The following is a 23,520-nucleotide window of genomic DNA, read 5'->3' on the forward strand; positions in this document are numbered from 1 at the left end:
TCCCACACTACTATGTAACACCAATTGAAATACATTTGATGCAGGTGTGTAATTTTAAGTTTATTATGTTTATTTAATTAAATGAAATGAAATAAATAAAATTCTCAAAATTAATGAACTAATTAATTTTATATGTGCAAGAATAAATTGATAAAAATAATTAATTAAAAATTGTTATTTGTATAATGAATAAGTATATAACGGTCACCTTATAGTTTATCTATTAAATTTTTATTACTCTAAAGTCCTAAATCTCAATATTTTACTAGCGATTGAAGCACACGGAATACATATGCATAACAAATTTTTTTATTATACTTTTTAATTGGATGAAAGAATATAAAATGAAATAATCAAATCTTATAAAATGAATTAATAAAGGCAATTAACTAAAAACATGGTTTTGGTGAAGGAATAAGCATATAAAGGACATTTTAGACAATTTATATTTTGTCAAATATAATGGTTACTTGTCAAATGTAATGGTTACTCTAAGGTTCACTTTCTTAATAAATAGTACAGATAAATATACACAAATTTGACCAAAATTACATGTGTAATTTATTTATATTATTATTTAATAACAATGGTAGTTTTTAAACGCTTCATTTTAAATATAATCCAACCCAACAATTTATATTTTTGTGGCAAGGACAATTATTGCCATAAATTATATAAACATAACAAAAAGTACAATCAATTCTCCTATGACATAAAATATCTGCAAAAAAAATGTCAAATTATTTTTTGAACTTCTTCAAATTAAGCAAATTACTTTATTAGAAAAGTTGGTGTATTGCACGCCCCTTTGTGCAACTTTTACAGATTTTTAAAAATAAAATATTATTTATATTTAAATATACACAATAATATTATTATATATAATATTTATATTGTTTTATAATGTATATATTTTATTAAAAAATTAAACTTAATCCTCTTCCCCCACCACTGGCCATGCCGCTTCTGGAGCCCCCTTTTCCCCATACCTATCACCCCTCCTCCCTCGTCGTAGCCTGCCCTTTTCCCATCGCCACCCACCCCTTTCCCCCATAATCGTGCCCCATTTCTTATTGTTATTTATTACCTAATTATTAAAAATATTTTACTATTTTTTTTATTCAATAATCTTTAATTGATCGAAAATAATATATCGATATATAAAATTTAATAAGACCTTGGAGAATAAGTAATAGTTTGGCTAATGGACGCAAAGGATACAAATATTTATTATATAAACTAATTCTTAATAATATTAGTCAAGAGGTTAATAAACTTTTTGAATTAAAATATTACTATTATGATTGACCATTCAACAAAACTTTTGACTTCTCATCTGTTGATTATATTTAGTTTAAGGGTCAAATTTGTGGTCCAACTGCAAATTGAGAGTACACAAAACCAATGGAGAATGAAATAAGTCTTCGTGAACAAGATCTCTCTCTCCTTATTACATCATAATTCTTTTATAAGAAAAAGTATACTCTTCTCTCCTGAAATTTAATATAATTATACATAAATTTTTAATAATTTAAAAAATTACATTTAGTACTTTTAACATTTACTTTCATGTTATAAATAAATCCATTTATTAGTTAAAATTCACCAAATTTTATGATATTAACTAAGAAAATTGAATCAAAATTCATATTTACCTATGATTTACTTATTACTGATCATTATACGTCATATAAATCTTTTTAGGGTAAATAATATTTTCTCATTCAGACTACGTTCGTTTTTACACTTTGCCATTAAAACTTTTTTTTGCGTCAAGTTACCATCTCAACTTTGCGAAATTTGTAATTTGTCATATATGATCACTTTTTGTTGATTTTTCTCCCCGAAAAAACATCACATGTTGTGCATATGTGAAAAATATCTCATAGCATAACCTTTAAATATCACATGTGCATGGCATGTGATGTATTTTCTACAAAAACTTGGCTAACGACAGTTATAAATGACAAAATGCAAAATTTCGTAAAGTTGAGACAGTAAGTTGACACAAAAAAAAAAATTAGAAGCCATAGTGTAAAAACAATCATAGTTCGAATGACACGATGTAATTAACCCATCTTTTTAATACCAAAAATACCCTTATACATCTTCACACATTAATATATATGAGAAGGTATACATTCATCGTTATAATAGTAGTTTAATCACAAAAGATTTGTTTGAGTTGCAATAAGTCAATAATAAATCAATAAAGAGTAAATATCGATTTTCATTCAATTTTTTATTAACATCAACAAATTCAGTAAATTTTGATTAATTGAGGAACTTACTTATTAAACGGAAGCAAATTTCAAAAATAGTAAATATAATTTTTCAAACCACAGAAGTCTATATATAATTATACCAGAACTTAAAGGAAAAAAATATAATTATCCCAACTTATTATAATGAATAATATCCCAAAAGAAAAAATAAATAACCCCTATAATTATGAGGGAACAACTTTCTTCTGAAATAGATAGTGTACAAATTACGAAAATAGACATACGAAAATGAAATAATTCTTTTATGGTTCAATATACACACATATTCATATGTATGGTCCTTTTCGATTTGATAATTACTTGACATTATCTCCTCAATTTTTGGATGTTGTTAAGTCCGTGTGGATGCATGATATTGTATGCGGTTACTAGAAAGTTATGTACTCTTAAGCCTATTTTTAGGTCGATGCAACAACAGAAAGGGGATCTTTCTCTCAATGTACAGCAAGCCAAGGAATTCCTCGCCACAACTCAGGAACTACTTGCTCACGACAGACATGATGAGACATTATTGTTATTGGAGCACTGTTGTAAAATCGTGCTCATGAAAGCTGTGAAATTAGAACAAAGCATGCTTCGACAACGGGCTAAAATGCAATGGTTGAAGGAGGGAGACCAATGCTCGAGGATCTTCTTTCGTAAAGTGGCTACCCGACGAGCAACAAAGCAAATCTTCCAAATAAAAGGGCCTGATGATAATATGATCAACGATCAGGAGGATATTGTTGCGGAATTTGTGCGCTATTTTGAAACCTTATTAGGCGGGGAACACCGAGAATGGGAGCTGAATATAGAACATTTGAGATCGAGGGCTACGCATGTGCTAACAGAAGAGGAAGGGGACATGCTTGTAAGCTCAATCACTAGAGATGAAGTTAAAGAGGCCTTCTTTGGTATTGAGGAGGATAAGGCGCCGGGGCTTGATGGATATTCGGCTGGATTTTACAAAGTCGCATGGCCTATTGTTGGCAGGGAGGTTACAAATGCAATATTGGAGTTCTTTCATAATGGCCGCCTGTTGAAGTAAATTAACTCCACGGTTATTTCTCTTATCCCCAAGGTACATAATCCCTTATCTGTTAGTAATTTCAGGCCTATATCATGTTGTAATGTGCTTTATTAAGTTATTACTAAAATATTAGTCAAGCGAATTCGATTGGTGCTTGACAAATTAATTAGCCCTGCACAAAATGCTTTTGTCCCGAGCCGTACTTTATTGGGGACAATGTCTTACTGGAGCAGGAATTATTTTCGGGCTACAACCAACAACGTAAGCCTCCTCGGTGCGCGTTGAAGGTTGATTTGCATAAAGCTTATGATATGGTGGAGTGGAATTTCTTGTTTGCTGTTCTACGGTTATATAAGTTCCCGGAGCTTTTTATTGGATGGATACGTTACAACCACAACCTTTACCATTGCATTAAACGGGGACTTCTTTACGAGGGCTTGAGGGCTAGGGCAAGGGGGCCCCATGTCTCCTTATCTGTTTGTGTTGGTAATGGAAATTCTTAGCTTCATGATTCAACAGAAAATTAAGGTTCAAGGCAGATTTCTTTATCACTGGCGATGTGAGGAAACGGGGTTATTCCAGCTTTCATTTGCTGATGATTTATTACTCTTATGTCGAGCTGATGAGACCTCTATACGAGTATTTAAAGAAGGTTTGGACGAATTTTCCTCTTTATCTGGTCTTCATACTAATGCTATTAAAGCCAGGTTATATTCTCTAAAGCAGCTCAGCCGCTTAAAAATACAGTTCTTAGCATCCTTGGTTTTCAGGAGGGAGAATTGTCAGTCACATATCTCGAACTACCACTTATTGCCTCTCGGCTTTCCATCTCTAATTGCAATCCTTTACTAATAAAGATTGATAAGAGATTGCAGGGTTGGGCTTCGATTCGACTGTCATTTGCAGCTAGAATCCAACTTATTAAATCAGTCCTCATGTCACTACAAATTTATTGGGCTATGGCATTTATTTTGCGAAAAGGAGTTATTAAGGAGATAGAGAAACGGTTCCGCCAGTTCCTGTGGAAAGGTGCATCAACCTCTGGATATCCGAAGGTTGCCTGGAATCAAGTGTGTTGTCCGGTGGAAAAAAGAGAACAAGGAATCATGGATGTAGCAGCCCTCAATCGAACTCTTATGAGTAGACATATCTGGATAGTAGTAAGTAGATCTCGCGGTTCTTATGGGTAACATGGATTTGCACCATGAGACTTCAAGGCAAATCTATATGGACAGTTGAGGCCAATTTCGGGGCATGGGGTTGGCGCAAATTGCTTGGACTTCGGCATATATTACAGCCTCACATCTATTATAAAATCGGCAATGGGGAATTAATTTATATATGGCAAGGCATCCTATGGGGATCTTAATGACTATATTTCCACACGGCCCATATCACACCCACACATGGACGGACATGCTCCTCAGAGAGGTTATTCACAATGGAGTATGGCATTGGCCATTGCCTCTCACACCCCCCCCCCCCACACACGGGCGGACATTATTATGTTGGACATCATCCAAATTTGCCTCACTACACGGCACACACAACTCGATCAATTTGAGGGGAGGCCCCTACACCAATAGGAGGGTATATGACATTTTTCGTTCTTCAGGCCCAAAGGTAGGTTGGTATTCACTCCTTATGACCCATTCAAAATCCCCCGAAATTCGTTTATCTTATGGCTAGCTCTACATGAACGACTCTCCACCATGGATCGTCCGTGGCTACAGTATCTTAATAGGGATTGTGTTCTAGCTCTACATGAACGACTCTCCACCATAGATCGTCCGTGGCTACAGTATCTTAATAGGGATTGTGTTGTTTGCTCGTTGGGTACGCTGGAGACTCACCAACACTTGCTATTTTCTTACCCTTTTCAAAGCAATGTATTCAAATCTTACTCAGGGAGGTCCGATTTTCTTGGACTAACTGAGGATGGATGATTGATGTGATGATTGTTGCGCGAAAGTGGTGGGGAAAGCATGTGGTTAACGCCACCTATCGCAACCTTTTAGCATCTCTAGTATATCACATTTGACAAGAGTGCAATAAGAGAAAATTTCAACAATTGGATCGAGACCCATCAGCATGGACTAAGATTATTCTATACGAAATTAGATTACGTATACTTAATGTTGAATTGCCGAATAAAATTAGTACGATAGCCTTGTATAGATTATGACAAATCCCATGGCACACCACATCAACCATATGACTGTACAGTACGATTTTTTTTCTTTATGCAATTTACCTTTACCGAAAAATAAATTAAACTTTAATATCATCATATTAATTTAAATATCTAAAGGCTCAAATAGTACCAAGAAAATATAATAATTAAAACTCTAATATGAACTAGGTTTAATTATCCTTCAATATATCCTGCATCCGCCTATAAACCACACAAATAGCCAGTTAAATCCAATTATTGAAAAATATATTGAATTATTTATTAAGATTTCGATGTAATAATGTAATTATCGTTTCGGCTCAAAAAAAAAATGCATTCATTTAAATTGAAGTACCATTTTGGAATTTGTGGGAAAAATTGTATGTTAAAAATGTGATTAACTGAAAAATAAATTCAAATAGTATCAATCTTCTCCTGCACTTTTGCCACCAGAACTGCTCAATTCATAGTCCAGACCAGCTCCATACTTCCAAGCCTCAAGCTTCTGCTTCCATTCATATTTCATCTTGCCTGGGAACTTCTCCACGAATGGCCTGGAATGTTCAACTCACTCATCACTACCAATAGCATAGTGTAAGAATTCAGACTGCATTTGGATGGAAGGATTTCGGACGACTCCATATTAAAAGAATTTGAAATTCATCAATATTCAAAATGAGAGTCAGAGGATTCAGAATACTTGGGAATATGAAATTGTCCAGACAAATTTGTTGTTAGGGATTTGAAATTCCTATCTCCAGATGCATCAATCCAAACACAAGAAAAGTCGTCACAGAAAGTAAAATCTGTAGTTATGTTTCATTGATGTCGACGGGGAATGGTTAGCAGTACCTAATCACGGGGTCGAGGTAAGAGGAAAGAAATGTGTAATATCCTAACATCAGGAAATGTTCAGACCAGTCAAGGAGCACCGGGAGGCCAACCTGCATGTCCATACAAACTAAACAATCACAAGTACTCTTAGCAGAAGTAGATTGTACGGTACATATAGGCAGCAATCATCGTATATTATATGGAAGTCAGGGAGCTTGTAAAATTCATCTACGAACATATCAAAAGTAAAGCTCTTAGAGGTGGTAATGTCAGGAAATTGCAAGACAGACCGAGATACATGTGGTAAAATAAGAAGGAAAACCAGAGAAATATAGAAATTCTTTTACATGGTCAGGAGATAAATTGCTTTTACGTCTACCCTCACTCGAGTTTCTCTTGTTAGGAGAGGATATTTGTATCGTTACAACAAACAACACCTGTGAACATATAAATAGGGGGCCTGTAGTACATTGTCAAATTACAAGTTTGTCTTTAAAAATAAAGTGCATATATGCCAAAAGAATTTCCTTGGGGCCCCACGTTCAAGTAGGCAACAAAGACGTTGAGTCAGACTCCATACTTTAATGGGTAATCTATGTATATATACCACAGAAGTGACTTTTGTAGAATACAGCAGTGTGCTGAAAGGGTTTAGTTGTCTGTTATTCATGTAGCCCCCCGTCTGGCCATCCCAAACATGCACACACACATATACGCACTACTACATATATATAAGGCAGTGGGCTGATATTGAATAGAAAAATGATCGACCATATCATATTACTGAGTACCTGCTTAAATATTGACGGTATAATTAGAGGTCGAGTCAGCATCACGAGGCCTAACGTCTTCACAAGAGGACCAAACTGTATGACGTCCTGTGTTGATAAATAGACGTGCAGCTCAGATTAGTTCTCTTATGAGATGGAATTTTCAGTACACAATGAGAAAAAAGACTAACCTGAAGAAAAGGTCTGAGCACTGGATCTCCTAGTTTCTGGCCAAAGCAAATACATATTCGATGAAGAATACAAGTTAGTGAGAAATAACGAAATAACCATGTAAACTCATTTTGCCCCCAAAAAAAACAAAATTTACCTGCATGCTTTCAAAATTGGCATATAGAAGCTCATTTATGAAAGTAGGCAAAACATCGGACTGCTTTTTGGCTGACATGGCTCTTTGAAACAGCCAAGACGCACTTAAATTAGGCTGCATATGAAGTTAATCAATAGATGAGCAGCATAAGCATTGAAGGGTTATGCAGCGAAACGGCAGATGTACTGACCATATATGGATTTAACAGTGATAAGCTCTGGGCATCCAAAAAATTGCTATTGATTGCTTCATGTATGCCTTAAACCTCGTAAAAAGATATAAAGTGGTTCAGTACCTGACGTTCTTGATCTTCTTATTTTATTCTAGTAACCACAATGATAACATGTTAGGCAGAAAATCAAGATATGCGATATACTATTTTGTACCAGCTGATAATCGCCCAAGGTGCCTTGTCAAGCTCCCAAACCCACCAAAAGAAACCGGTGATTGTATACCACTAGCATCCCCAAACTGTAGAGGTCATACTCAGTGGGATTTGATGAAGAATAAGCATAATATATTGAGGTCGCAAAGATGTCAGGTAAAACACCTGTAGAACTCGATCAAAAGCTGCTGGCAATGGACTGTAGGGTCGGCCCAAAGCAATATACAGACAACAGGAATAAGAGAAAAGTCAGATAAGTAATTTAACTACTTAAAAAAAGTTATTAAACCTTAAATATGATCAAGTATTAATGTATGGTTTATGTATTTGTTTACCTGTCACGATATGTCGGAAAAATGCCATATATAACTCTTAAAACATCCAGATCATCGAGGGACACTCCCTGTGAAGTTTCATCCAACGACATGATATCAAGTAGCTAAAAAGAATTGAAAGCAAGACTACTCCAGCTGCTTTCTTCTTTAACTATCAAAGATGTATATAAGTATATGCAAAGATCAAATCTTATATATTTATCAAGTACTAATTTGTTTTTGAGATCACAAGGGAGACACTGCAATGAAGTTACAACAATCGACCGCAGAAAGACAGACAGTTATTAAATGTGTCAAAAAAGAGAGGAAAATCAAACACAAGAACATGTGTGGTACAAATTTTACAGGTTTCGGAGGATGCTTCGGTATTCACCGTCGCTTGAGTTCTCTACTTGAGATAGAATCCCGTATAACAGCCACTGAACAAATCTTGATTTGGTATGTGGTCTCAACTAGTTTAGCAAGTGATTTGAGCTATGCTCCCAGACAGATACTGCAATTGTAGTATGAACTCCAACTACTTTCAAAAGAACTTAATTACAAATGGAATGTTGGGCTGCGCTGGCTGAGAATATTACCTGATACTTTGGCATTAAGTCCCAGTAGTCTTCCAGTAACTCTTCCAATAGGGGACACCCAGGTTCCGGGTAAAGGTAGGTGAACATATATGTAGTTCGGTCAAGGGGACCCGAGCCAGCAGGGAATGCCTGAAAACACAGCTAGCTATATTATATCTAGGGACTCTTTTTCACTCCAGAACAGTTGCGAGGATATATCAAAAGGGAAAGAAGACATGAAACTCATTAGACCTCCCAGAAATATTGTGCTTCTGACTGACCAACCCTCTTCACTGAAGCACTACTATATATCACATCACTTGTAGAATTCTCTGTAAAACCACGACAACAAGATCCAACAACAAGGCAAATGCCATCTGGTTTTCTTCCACGTCTAATCTGTCAAAGTTTGAATGAATCAGAAGCAGTTTCCATGAATGTGACAGAATATAAGCAACTCAGTTTGAATGAAAGGATCTAATTTCAAAATGAAATGCCACAAGATGAAACAATGTTTTTTATTTTAATTGGGAGTTTTGTTTATCGTATAGATGGAATACATCTACTAGCTGAAACGTAACTATAAGAGAAGACTTGTTACCATGTTCTAAGTGTTTTCACTTAAAACGATGTACTGATTTTATCTTGATTGTATGGTCCATCAAAGGAGGGATGTAATGTTAACTCTTCAACATATAGGTAATGTCTCACCAATACATATATTTCAGACTTAGCCAAGCACAATCTTAAAAGAATGACATGAAGGTAAAGAGATTCGGTATTATAAAAGGAAAACTCAACTTGTTTTACAATTGGAGAAAAGTTTCCCATTGCATCAATAATCAGACGTGATGATAAAATCTTTCCATCTGCTAGTTCTAGGACCTGCAGAAAATGAAAAAAAAAAATCTTAAGAAAAATAAATGAACTAACAAGTGGAGTACACTGGCTTGTCCTCATTATCATTAGACTTCCTACAGTTCATTCACCAAAAGCCATTACTCCATTTATAACACATGAAAGATATATTAAATCTTATATCCATAGGAAGGTACAGAGAATATTCACGCCAACCTCATGACTCTTACGAATGCAAATTCCAATTAGACCTCTTAGTTTTAGGATATCATGCCATCCATGGGGTGGGAAAAAAAGTTGGTGCCTATTTTATTTTATTTTTCTCCTTAAAATAGGAGCTAGATCAATGTGTTTTAAATAGGCTTCACAGACGACCACACTTCTGCTATTTCATGGCTTGCAATTCATAGGTATTCTTACAGCTGAATCCTCATATACTGATATGTGAGATACACTGCAACCTTCAAAGATAATACCACCAAGGAAAGTGAAACGCATTCTCATGGTTTCTATAAGCTTGGCGGGCCTACAAAGACAAAGAAAATTAAAGGTAAAACTGAGTTGTCACTAATTAAGAGATATTCTGACAGATGTCAAATGTCACCAATGTCTTCAACGTTCAAATCAAGTGTAGAAGATAACTAGATGCTATATTGTTGAAGACATTGAAGAGAAACAAGATGAGCACATCATAATCTACCGCACTAACAAAATCAGCAAAGGTACTAAAATAAATACAGTGCATAACAATAGGACAAGACACGTTGCCATGAGAAGCGATTAGCAGAGGGGACATTAAGCACAAACTGAAAAACAGATGAGCAACTTGCATATATGTTTACCAAGGCACTTCCACGAAACAAACTCAAGGACCTACCCGAAATGGTTGGAATATCAAAAAAACACTGTAAGGAGGAGAAGTTAAAGAGATTTCTAGATTGTCAAAGGCATCCAAAGAAAGCCCTTAATTTCAGCCACAAAAATCTTGTTTGTAAGCTAGAAACAAATTCAAGAATATTCTAATTGAAGCAATAAATATGAGCTATTGTGAAGAAGTAAAGAAGAAAAACCACCATCAACAATTCCTCAAACTACTCTAAGTCCACTTACATTTTCCATCAAGCCATAAGTTCAAGAAAACTATTACCAAAGCCTTGTTTTCTACAATTATAAACTAAACAAACTAATTTTCCTCCAAATACTAACCATATTACTTACCTTTTACATACCAATAGAAAATGTGGTTTAACAAAGCGTACCATGGAAAATTGTAGAACAACAACAGACAAGTTTCTTGTGTTATTTATTTCCAAATAATAATTGTCTGGCTTTACCACTCTGAGGCTAACGGCAAATACGAACACCTTAAGAGTATAGATTGGACATATATGTAGCTCAAAACCTGATTTTCTATAACTTCCACAAAAATTTAGAAGCCGATTGAAAACTGCAGCAGGTCATGCTTGAACTGCTACAGTTGAATGCATACAGGGAAGATTATGAAATAATTAAATAAATATAAGAATATAAAGGTAAGCTTACGAAACTCCAAGATTAAGAATGTCGTTAACCCAAATCTCACCCTTCCCTTCAAATCCACATCTATTCTGCAAAGTTTACATGAAACAAGAGAAATCAGGTCGCATTATAAAGAACCTCTCCTGAACCATCAGCATACAGAAATGGCAGTTTCATTGTCAATTAAGATACGCACAAAACTCCAACTGTACAACCAAGAATCTAACAGGGGAAAAAGAGAAGTATAATGACGCAAAAACATATTTACTTAAGAATCAAAATCAATTCAATGTGAGAGACCAATAAGAGCACATATAATATAAACAGTTCAAAAAGGGAAATGAAAGCAAAATGGGAAATTCTATAATTCCCAAAATTGGTTTAAAAGCTTCTGCGAAAGCACATCATGCAAAGGGTCATTGGCTTAGATTATGTCGTACTAGTAACATGATTAAGAGCTAATATAATGTAGAGCCCTGGGGAAAAATTTTTAGAAGAGCTTGTAATTCAAAAATAAGATGTTGGGCGCTTATATAAGCTAAGAGAAGTAGCCACTTTCTTTTTCAAGATCTTTGATGCTCCTTTCGTTGATCAACTATCACGAAATACTTCATATATAATATAATGTCCTATAGGATAGTGATGCATGTATTATGATCACTACAACATGGACAGACAGTCATGATATCCAACAGAAGATTGTGACTTAGAAGATGCTAGTTAACATATGACTATATGAGGAACATACAGGATTGAAGCTGGCAGCCGTAACATGATCAATGTCACCTTTTGTCAGAACACCAACTTCAACGAGCTCCAAAAGCTCTTTTCTAGATATATTCCATTCTTGTTCCCTCTGGCAATCAGTAAAAGAAAAAGTTAAAGCTAGATAGCAATTTTCAATGATCATGAGATCCTCCAGCAATTAACTAATGTCCAAATCCTGCCAGAAACTAGAAGTACCCCTCTCAATATACTCTTTTCCACTATCCCAACTCGAAGACCTTTAGAACTCAATGCAGTAGCAATGAAAATTCCCAAAGTGCCGCCACACACTATGACATCAAACATATCGCTGCATCTCTCCATCCGTTCAGATTCTTGAAATAAACCGGGAACTTCAGAAACCACTTGCGGCGGTTCTTGGACAACTGAAAATCAAAGTTCACTTTAATCCTCTATTATGCCACTTACTGTTAAACATATAATAATAAAGATTAATGCTTGGGAGTAGTGTATATATATACCTGGTGAAGAATTGCAAATGCTAGACCACAGGCTATCCAATCTTTTCAGAGCATTATATGAGTACGCACCACCAGCCCCGCCAACTTCCCCACTTACTGGTATACTCTCCATTATCCTCTACAATATCAGAGCAATTCCAATTAAGCTTCATGGGCAACTCGGGAGAACACAAAAGAACCACAACCCACATGCTATAAGCTACTAGTTCATCTGTAACTGTAATAATCAACCCATTTTTCCACAGTGAAAAAATCAGGAAAAGAAAAAAGAACAATGGGATAAAAGGACAAGAAACAACAGTAAAAATCTACTAAAAAGGAGAAAGAAAGAAGTAAGTACTTGGGTTCTTGAAGGAGTAGTAGCTTGTGCAAACAGGTAAAGTTTCCTTCTTGACGGGTTAGGTGGAGGAGCTGCAAATGATCCATGAAAGAGAGACAATCCTCCATTCTTCACCATTCCCATAATTCTTGCAATTTCAAACTTCAAATATTGAAATCCTTTCTTTGTGTGAGATTGAATTGGAGGGCGACATCCGTCAACTAGTCTATGACATGCCTGTGCCACCACATGCGACTTATCAGAAATGGAAGTTTTAGAGCCCGGAAGAGCCGGACACGTAAAATAGAACATAATGGCACTTTAAGTCACGTGAGTCACGCGTGCCATACTCAGAAGAAATATTGCAAGTAAAGATAGATGCACAAATGAAAAATTATATTTGATTAGCGAAAATATAATTAGGAACGGCGTTTTTTATTTTACATTATTGACATTAAAACAAATATTTCATTCTTGTCATTGTTTAACATGTATTTATATTAATAGGTTTCAAGTTTAATTTTAAAATGTTTTAATTATTTAAAATTATTTTGGTATGGGTGTGTTTATTTTATAATACAAAATGGAGAAAAAATTAATAATCCTAAAATTACAAAAATTATAATATTTTCTTCCCATTTTATTTTTCTGGCTTAATTATTTATTTATTATTAAAAAATTACACAATAATATTTTTTTTAAATCCTATAACATTGTCCACGTCTTGACACAAAAAAAATTTATTCTTTTTAAATATATGTATATATATTAAAACTATTTAATTATATTTGGATATAAATTTTATGAAAGGTTGCCGGTTATTTATTATCTTGTAAAATTATCCTATCCCTGCCTGATGATCCTGGTTGTAATGGTATCAGAGCCATGGTAGTAGTAATTAATATGTTATGGATCAACACATGACTTTATTCATGCATCATATGAACATACTTAATAAGAATTCTAATATTAAAAATATTAAAAATGAGGAATATGATATACCTCAGAATTTGGATTTGTTAAATAGATGGACAATTCCAAAAGTTGAACCAAGATTAATATATCAACTAGGAACTTTTGAAAAATTAGGATTAAAACAGGTAGTAAAAACTACTGAAGAATCTATCTCATTAGATAATGATGAAATGATAATAAGATTATTATCTGAAAAAGACATTAGTCATTATAGACAAACACATAAATTTCTACATATAGGACTTGTACAAATTGCATTTAAACCTTTGACTTTAGAAGGTTTACCGGAAAGCTTTATTGCAGCTTTAAGAGATGGTAGAAATTTAAATTGGAAACAATCCCTTATGGGTATAATACAATCTAATCTGGCACATGGACCAGTTTATTTTAATGTATATCCAAATTTACAATTATCTTTATCTGATATTAATATATTAGATGCCTTAACATTAAATGTTAAAACTCATGGTTATGATTATATGCCTGGAACAGAAGTAATATGTATCTGTTATAGAATATATTATAAGCCTTTATTTACATTAAATCCACAATGTAAAAGGATTGATAAATCAAAAAATGAAACTATATTAATTGAGACTAATTTCAGTAATTCAAGTATTACTACAAGGAGACCTATTAAATGGGATGAAATAACTTTTCCAGAAAACTGGATAATTGAACAAGCTGTACCTAAAAGGCCACAAATACATGATCATAATAAAATTATAGATATTCTTCAAAATAACGAAGGAACTGTAAATATCAAATTTGAAACAAATTCTAAATCATTACTATTTCAGAAATGTAACTCAATGAGATCTTACATATCACCTATAGATTATAGAGTAGAATCTCCTATGCCTTCTAGAGCCTCTACTTCTCAAATAAGAGAAACAGAAATATTTACTCCTGTTACAGAAAAATTATATATTAACAGACAAAATATTGTAAGAGAAGCTAATAATCAAACTCAGGATAATAATGAGTTAGAACCGACTATGTCAGAAATGGAGTTTAATATTTAATGGATTATAGTTCTATTATAGATTTTAGCCCTGGCTCTCCAGCCAGAAAAATTATTTCAGAAGAATTTAAAGACGCAGGTTATAGCCAATTTAGAGAATGGTTTTTTCAAAGCTTTGATAAGCAAGAAATGTTATATTTTCAAGATGAATTTTATAAAGTTTGCAAAGAAAAAAATGCTTTAATTCCTTTTGTGACATGGTTTATTGATACATATGTCAAAAACTATATTTCTGTTATAGAAAGAAATTATAGACTAGAATCAGGGAAAGTTTATCAAGGTCTTTACCCTCCACAACAATCTTTTCATATTGAAAAGAATGGAAAAATTCATAATTTTTCAGCCTTTTCTAAATTAATAGATTCAGACACCCTTACAGTAACCTGTAAGCATATTAATAATATGTTTGAACAACAAAATTATACAAATTTATTCCTCAATATTTTAGGAGAACAAATACAATCAATTCATAATAAAATTGAAATGATTATTAAAGCTATAAATAATATACAACCGGTCATAATAGAAACAAAATCTGAGGAAAAAGAAGCATCTCCTAGCTTTCAGCCTCCTCCAGTTATATCTGATTTCAAAATAAGACCCATACATGAATTAGAAAAAATGCTTGAAGAAAAATTCAGTAAATTAAGTATAAAAACTCTTGATAAGGAGTTACAGTATGAATTGATAGAAAATACCAACCATAAACAAGTTTTTAAAAACCATATCAATAAAATTACTAACAAATGGGCTGATAAACCTATTCAAAGCAAATTCTATTATAATAGACCAACACCTATGGATGTTCTACATGAAGAATATACTGATACAATAGATATTAGTTATTCAGGTAATAAGATTTATGAATGGAACATAGATAGATATTCTAATAAACAGATTTATAACACGGTGCATAGAATGCTTATGTATTCCACTATTTGCAAAAATAGTAATAATTCAGATAAAACTATTGCAGCAATGATTGTTGCTGGATTTACTGAACAACTTAAAGGATGGTGGGATAATTATCTATCTCAACAAGATAAAGATAGTATTATCAATACTGTTAAACAAGAAAATAATAATTTAGTTGAAAATGCAGTTTATACACTTGCTGTTAATATTATTGAACACTTTACAGGAAGATTTAGTGATAATAGTGATACTATTAGAACTTTACTACAAAATCTAAGGTGTAAAACACTTTCAGACTTTAGATGGTATAAAGATACTTTCTTAAGTAGAGTAATGGAATTACCAGAATGTAATAATATACACTAGAAATCAAAATTTATTGATGGTCTACCTAGTCTATTTGCAGAAAGGATTAGGAAAAAATTAAGAAAAGACCAGATTAATATTCCATATGAAAGTTATACTTACGGAGCTCTAATAGATACTTGTATACAAGAAGGATTAGCTTTGTGTAATGAAATAAAGCTTAGTCAACAAATTTAAAAACAAAACCTTGATGAAAGGAAACAATTAGGACAATTTTGTCAACAATTTGGTTTAGAAAATCCTACTACTAGTAAGGACCATAAAATTAATAAGCCTTGTAAATTAAAACATAGAAAATATTCTCAAAAGTATATAGAGAAAAAGAATAAAAGAAAAGAAGAAAAATCTCAAAGAAAACCGAAATATTCGAAATATAAAAATAGATATTGTAAGATTTGCAAGAAATTAGGTCATACTGCAAAATACTGTTGGACTAAAAAGAAGATTAATAATCTTGAAATATCAGATGATATAAAGAATATAATAATACAAACTTTACAAGAATCAGAATCTGAAAATACAGAAGCAGAATCCATAAGTACTTCTGAATCAGAAGAAGAAGAAATATTAAATATGTTAGAAAATGAAAATATTTCAGAATCAAGTTCAGAATGTGAACCTTGTAGCCTCGGACTAGTCTGTCCCAAAGAACTAAATAATATTAATAGTAAAAATGATATTGAAAAATCGGAATTGTATAAAATACTCTCCCAATTCTCAGAAATGAATATTAATGTTCTTACTTCAAATCATGCTTTTGAATTATTAAAAGCAATTAAAGATCCGAAATTAAGAATGCAGATTATTGATGAGATTAATACTGAATCCAGTACTTCTACTTCTTATAATACAGAAGAAGACTTAAATGGAACAATTATAAACCAAAAAAGATCATACAACATGAATGAGGTAATGAACCAACTTAGAAGTAAATATGAAGTAAAGAAGATAATATATCTCTTCAAAATTTATATAAAGAAATAAATAATCTAAAAGAAGAAATTAAAATATTGAAAGATAAAAATACTATTCAGGAATCTAGAATTTCTGACTTAGAGAATATTTCTAGATTAGAAAATAGATCTCAGAATGATAATAAACTAAAAATAGATGAGCATAGTATTTTCTCTGAAAACTTTTTATCAACCATAGAAATGGTTATATCCCAAAAATGGTATATAAAAATATCTCTTTTGATTGATAATCATTATACAAAATCATTTACAGCTCTTGTTGATAGTGGTGCTGATTTGAATGTTATTCAGGAAGGATTAATACCAACTAGATATTTTCATAAAACTAGTCATACTTTATGGCATGCTGGAGGTGATAAACTCCAAATACAGTATAAAATTCCTAAAGCTTTTGTCTGCATTGATAATAAATGTATTTCTCAAAGTTTTATTCTTGCTAAGAATATAACTAACCAAGTAATACTTGGGACTCCATTCTTACATAACATTTATCCAATAAAAAAGATTGATAGTAAAGGAATTATAGGAACTTTCCAGAATGATGATATATTTCTTGAATTTATTGTTGAACCATTTAGTAAAATGTTGCATAATATTTATGATAATATTAAAGCAAAACAGAATCAAATTAATTTCTTAAAACAAGAAATAAACATTATAACAATCGAAGAGCAATTGAAGAATCCTAAATTACAGGATAAAATTAGTTTATTAAAAAATCAATTTTCTTTAGAAATTTGTAATGATCATCCTAATGCTTTTTGGGATAGAAAGAAACATATAGTTTCTTTACCTTATGAAGATTCTTTTGATGAAAAGAATATATCTACTAAGGCGAGACCTTGTAAAATGAATTCTGAATACTTAGAATTATGCAAAAAAGAAATTGAATCCCTTCTACAAAAAGGATTAATAAGTCCTTCTCAATCTTCATGGTCATGTACTGCTTTTTATGTTAATAAACATTCTGAAATTGAAAGAGGTATTCCAAGATTAGTTATAAATTATAAACCACTTAATAAGGCATTAAAATGGATTAGGCATCCTATTCCTAATAAAAAAGATCTACTTGATAGACTTTATGATAGTTTAGTATTTTCTAAATTTGACTTAAAATCAGGATATTGGCAAATACAAATTAATAAATCTGATAGATATAAAACTGCATTTAATGTTTCTATTGGACATTATGAATGGAATGTTATGCCATTTGGTTTGAAAAATGCTCCTTCTGAATTCCAGAAGATTATGAATGATATTTTTACTCCTTATAGTACTTTTATAATAGTATATATTGATGATATATTAGTCTATTCAAAAACAATTGAAATGCATTTTAAACATTTAAATATATTTAAACGTCTAATTATACAAAATGGTTTCGTAATCTCTAAGTCAAAGATGGAATTATTCCAGACAAGAATAAGATTTCTAGGTCATATCATTGAAAAAGGAAGTATTATTCCTATTAATAGAAGTATTGACTTTGCAGATAAATTTCCAAATGAAATAACTGATAAAACTCAATTACAAAGATTTTTAGGAAGTCTAAATTATATTGCTCCTTATTATAAAAATTTAATAGAAGATACGGCTATCTTATATGATAGACTGAAAAAGAATCCTAAGCCATGGACAATTGCTCATACAGAAGCTGTTAAAAGAATAAAATCTAAAGTTAAAACACTTCCTTGTTTAATGTTAAGTAATCCAGATTGGAAAAAGATCATAGAAACTGATGCATCTGATATAGGGTTTGGAGGAATATTAACCCAGATAAATCCTGAAACAAAACAAGTATATCTTGTTAGATTCCACTCAGGAAAATGGAATGATTCTCAGAAAAATTATGCAACTATAGCAAAAGAGATTCTAGCTATAGTCAAATGTGTTTTGAAATTTCAAGATGATTTATATAATCAAAAATTTGTGATTATGACAGACTGCAAAGCAGCCAAATTCATGTTTCAAAAAGATTTTAAACATGATGTTTCTAAACAAATGCTTGCAAGATGGCAGGCTCAATTAGCCCCATTTGATTTTGAAATATTTTATAAAAAGGGAGAAGATAATAGTCTTCCAGATTTCTTAACTCGGGAATATTTTAACAAATGACAGGCATGAACTCCCGAGGTCGGGGATCTTCCTCTTATAGAGGAAGAGGTGGTCGAGGCAAAATACCTGAGATTATATCTCAGAATGGAAAACAAAAGCTCATAGCTATGGATTTATCACAAGATCCTGAATACCAGGCATTCTTGGAATATAAGAAAGGTCAGCAATCTCAAACTGAAGGGAATGATAGTCCCTCGTATGCCAAAATAATTGGTGATGAAGATTCTGAATCCAATAATATTGGATTTTCAAAAACCCAACATAAAGAAATTATATTTCTTTTGGAAGAAAAAGATTTGAAATGGAAAAATGATCCATGGGTTTTAATGCAAAGGTATTTGGATAATTCATCCTTACCAGCAAGGACTTATAAGTCCAGATATTTTTATGAACAAATACTTGTTCAAAATGGCTCATGTGAAATATCACATTTTACGAGCACAAATAAAGAAATTTATAATTTCAACAAAATGATTATCAAAAAGGTTATACCTTTGGAAGATTGGGGAATTTCTCCTATGAAAGATAAAGAAATTTTAATCAATAAATCAGCAGTAAAATATAATTACTGGGATTATTGTGATGCCTTTATGAAGGTATTAGATTATGAAAATGATAAGCACAAACATTCCTGATTTATAAAGGTTTGTGCCAATGTTTATAACACTGATATCCCGCACTGGTTTATACACTGGTTTTACTATTTTGGTCCCACTCCAAATATTTTACCTGAGAAAATAAAATTCTTTTTTGATAAATGGGTGGATATTTCACCACAATTGATAAAGAAACAAGAAGCTAAACTGTTCATAGAGGGAATAGCCTCATGTTTCTTCTTCATTGAATTTTCAATACCTTGGATTTGGAAATGGACGCCAGAAATTGGTCAGACAGAGGCTGGAATTCCTTGCTTATACAGAATATCCCATATAAAATTTTGGGATAAAATGATGAAAACTGATCCTAATACAAAGGAAATATTTGGAAAAGAGACAATGGATCTCCTCCAGACGAAAATTAGCGTCTATGAAAATCAAAAAGAAGATATTGCTACCCCATCTCCTTTCGATCATATCTCAAGGAAATTCAAAATGAAGTCAGAATTTCTGACTAAGGAGCAGATGGTTGCTGCATATGTGGAAGAGATGAAAAAGGACCTTATGGCACATTTTGGGGAGGATAATAAATCCACCAAGTCAGATTCAACCATGGCATCCGAATTCATGCAAGATGCTCAAGATCCAAATGATGTGGAATTTGAGGATATTTTTGAAGCTATCAAGGAAACCTTGGTAGAAAAAATTCATAAGAAGGATATGGAAGAATCTTCCTCAAACCAGGCAAGAACTGGGAGAAAATCTGATTAAAGAAGGTATCAATGCATGATTATCAGTGTCAAATGACGCATTAATAAGCAATTAATAAGATGACGTAATCAATGACGTCAAAACAGACAAGAGGCCGGGAATCTCGGCTTTTCTACTATTCATTTTTGACTTTTAGTTCAATTATTATTGTAACTGTAGCACTTTTTTCAGAAATATCGGTCTTATACTGTGTAATACACGGTTTCTACTGTATTTTGTAGGGCTAGACCCCTGTAGAATAGGATCCCTTGCATCCTATAAATACAGGTGTTTAGAGTGTTAAGGGCAGAACCTGGGAAGAAACCTCTCTTTTGTTTTCTCTCTTTCTCTTCTGCTCATGTGTTGAGCAATCTTTTCTCATTGTAAATCTATATATTGAAATAAAAGAAGTTTGCTACATAAGGACTACTGTAAGTTTTACTCGCTTTATTTTAATTTCTGTATTTTATTTATTATCTTATTTTATTGTTCATGGATAGCCTTATAGGCTAACCGATTCATGTGTTGATTCCTAACTGTTAATTACACTAGCATGAATTTGGCATCATGAATAATTAGGACTCATCAAATTTATAGGTTGGATAATAATAACTAGCCTTGACATAAAAATTATGTTCTAAATATATGGCTCCTGGTAAGACCCCGATCATAGCCGTGTTGAAGGCGTTTTTAGGGGCAGTTTGGAGTATTATATTTGGATATAAATTTTATGAAAGGTTGCCGGTTATTTATTATCTTGTAAAATTATCCTATCCCTGCCTAATGATCCTGGTTGTAATATAATATTTTTCTAAATTACAATCAATCTAAATAATTAATCAATTAAAAAAATTACAACCATTTGTTACATATATTACAATAAAGATACAAATATTAAAAATGTTCGTCAGTCCCACAATTGTGTTTGGGGCACTGACACCAAAGTCTTCTTATTTAAGAAAATTATTTAAAAATTAAGAAAATAGTGTGAATCTAGAATATTTAAGGATTTGAGTGGCACCGCGCTTCAAAACGCGGTGCCACAAATTCTTTTTAAGAAAAAAAAAATTATATGTCACCGCGGTCAATGACATCAGTGACAAAGTTTATAAAAAAAAAAAAATTTTAAGCCACCGCGGTCAATGACTGCGATGGCTGCTTTTATCTTAAAAAAAATAATTTAATATCCAATGAATAAAAGCATTGTGAACTCACATGGTGACTTGGTGTCAAGTGCATTCCCAAGCTCGAGCTCGAACTCGAGCTCGAGAAATTGAGCCCAAGCTCGAGCTCGAGCTCGTCAGCTCGACAGCGCCTGGACCACGTGAACCACCCCAGGGTGCCTCTGGCGGACGAGTCGAGCCGCATTTGCCCGAATCACATCAAAAAACGCACAAATGGTGATAAGGATGTCTCAAGAAAATAATGAACAAAACATGACTTTGTACATAGGTCGCACTGGAGATCGCAGGTCGAAGGAGAAAAAAGGCATCAAGAAGGTCGCCAAGTAAGAAGGTCGCAGGTCGCATGTGGCACATTGTGGCTTGATGACGTCTCAAATCGGGCCCCATAGACCCGAATCCGACCCGTATTATCCATCGGACAGGTGTCCAAAGGAGAGATAGCTGAGTCATTGCATGGGCATGCCTGAAGTTGACACATGTCCCCTAGGAGGGTTCCACCTTCAGACGCCTATAAATACCCTAAGTCCATCCTGAGAGAAGGTACACTGTTCACCTACACTTATATTTTAGATCGCTGAATATTCCTTTCGATCTCAACACCTGACTTAGGCATCGGAGCGTCGTCGTCGGAACGATCCCGACTAGCTTGTGTTTTATTTCCAGATAACAGGTCCAACTCGGTGACGTGAGTGATCGTGGTCGTTGATCAAGGTCAAACGTGATCGAGGCGGATCAGTTTGGCGCCGTCTGTGGGAATGATTTTGGAGATAAAATATAAAATCCAAAACATGGATAGATCGGAAGGTGGAAGGCGAGCTATCGAGGAGACCCCCAGAGGGGGGAATGAAAGGATAGTTCAATTGACACCAGGAGAACTGCAAAGAATGATGGAAGAAGCTAGTAGGAATGCCATTTTGGCACATGAAAAAAGAACACAACCTGTTGAAAATGAAAATGCCCAACGGAGAATGATACGAGAAAAGGAGACCGAACGAATTTCTGAAGGGATGAGCAGAAGAGCCCCTGAGAGGAGACGCATGGTGGCCCCTTCTGAAGTAGGGTCAAGTTCGCTAGGTGGATGGCGGAAACGAGAACCTGCGATCTCGAGAGCAGATGTTGATAGCGTCGGCAGACAGATTCATCTGCTGGGAAAACAGATTGATGAGCTGAAACGAAAAGGAGAACCGATAACTCAGAACAGACACTCGCCATTCTGTAATAGAATTCTGAGGGAAATTGTAAGTACGACCTTTAAAATGCCAGACTTACCAAAATATGACGGTTTAAAAGACCCGCAAGAACATGTGTCCGCATTTGATTTGGTGATGAATCTTTACGGACAATCGGACCCTATTAAAGCAAAGCTGTTTGTAACTACCTTAATGGGGAAGGCACAAGAATGGTTCATGAGCTTGCCACCGGGTAGTATTGAGTCTCATGAACAGCTGGTGCAGAAGTTCATCTTCCATTTTGCGAGTAAAAGAAAGCAGAAGAGGTCCGCGACCTATCTATTTACCATCAGACAAAAAGAGAATGAGACCTTGAAAAACTTTATGGGCAGATTCAATAATGAAACTCTGGAGGTCCAAGACTTAAGAATTGATATGATGGTAAGTATCCTCATCCATGGGTTGAAAAAAGGGCCATTCGCTTCAGCTCTAGCAAGGGACCCGCCAACCAATGTTGAATAGTTGATGTGCTTAGCTCAAAAATATATTAATGAGGAAGAAATGAATGCGATGAAAGACGGGGAGTGGTTAGGTGCTGGAAGGACCCGCGACCGTGAACCTGGAAAAGATGCGAAGCAAAATACTGATCGCGTTCGCGATCTTACCTATCGATCAAAATACCACCGATACACGCCGCTGAACACTACAAGGACCAAAGCACTGCTGACTGTAGAGAAGTCAGACATGTTGAAATGGCCGCACCATACCAGATTCACACCTGCTAAGAAATTTTAAGGCAAGTACTGTAAATTCCATCGTGAACATGGGCATGAC

General features: G+C 33.6%; 1 protein-coding gene across 3 annotated transcripts; it reads right to left on the reverse strand.

The window, feature by feature from the left end:
- Positions 1-5,780: 5,780 nt before the first annotated feature.
- On the reverse strand, positions 5,781-12,895 carry LOC105179935 (Lycopene beta/epsilon cyclase protein). Of its 3 annotated transcripts, none has more exons than XM_011103590.3 (18): positions 12,640-12,895; positions 12,300-12,417; positions 12,016-12,203; positions 11,801-11,908; positions 11,077-11,141; positions 9,955-10,060; positions 9,478-9,561; positions 8,929-9,075; positions 8,698-8,826; positions 8,120-8,187; positions 7,950-7,983; positions 7,786-7,870; positions 7,590-7,657; positions 7,400-7,513; positions 7,263-7,298; positions 7,093-7,179; positions 6,320-6,411; positions 5,781-6,021 (listed from the first exon to the last, which is right to left on the reverse strand). In XM_011103590.3, the coding sequence occupies exons 1-18, from the start codon at positions 12,760-12,762 to the stop codon at positions 5,892-5,894; spliced, it is 1,782 nt and encodes a 593-aa protein (XP_011101892.1). In that variant the 5' UTR covers positions 12,763-12,895; the 3' UTR covers positions 5,781-5,891. The 3 variants fall into 3 exon arrangements, with proteins under 3 accessions (XP_011101892.1, XP_011101893.1, XP_088733425.1); XM_011103591.3 differs by having other exon boundaries at positions 12,300-12,516; XM_088877299.1 differs by lacking the exon at positions 6,320-6,411.
- Between the last annotated feature and the right edge of the window lie 10,625 nt (positions 12,896-23,520).

This window comes from Sesamum indicum, linkage group LG13 (assembly GCF_026168435.1).
Source record: "Sesamum indicum cultivar Baizhima isolate 11 linkage group LG13, ASM2616843v1, whole genome shotgun sequence".
NCBI classification, from domain to species: Eukaryota; Viridiplantae; Streptophyta; class Magnoliopsida; order Lamiales; family Pedaliaceae; genus Sesamum; species Sesamum indicum.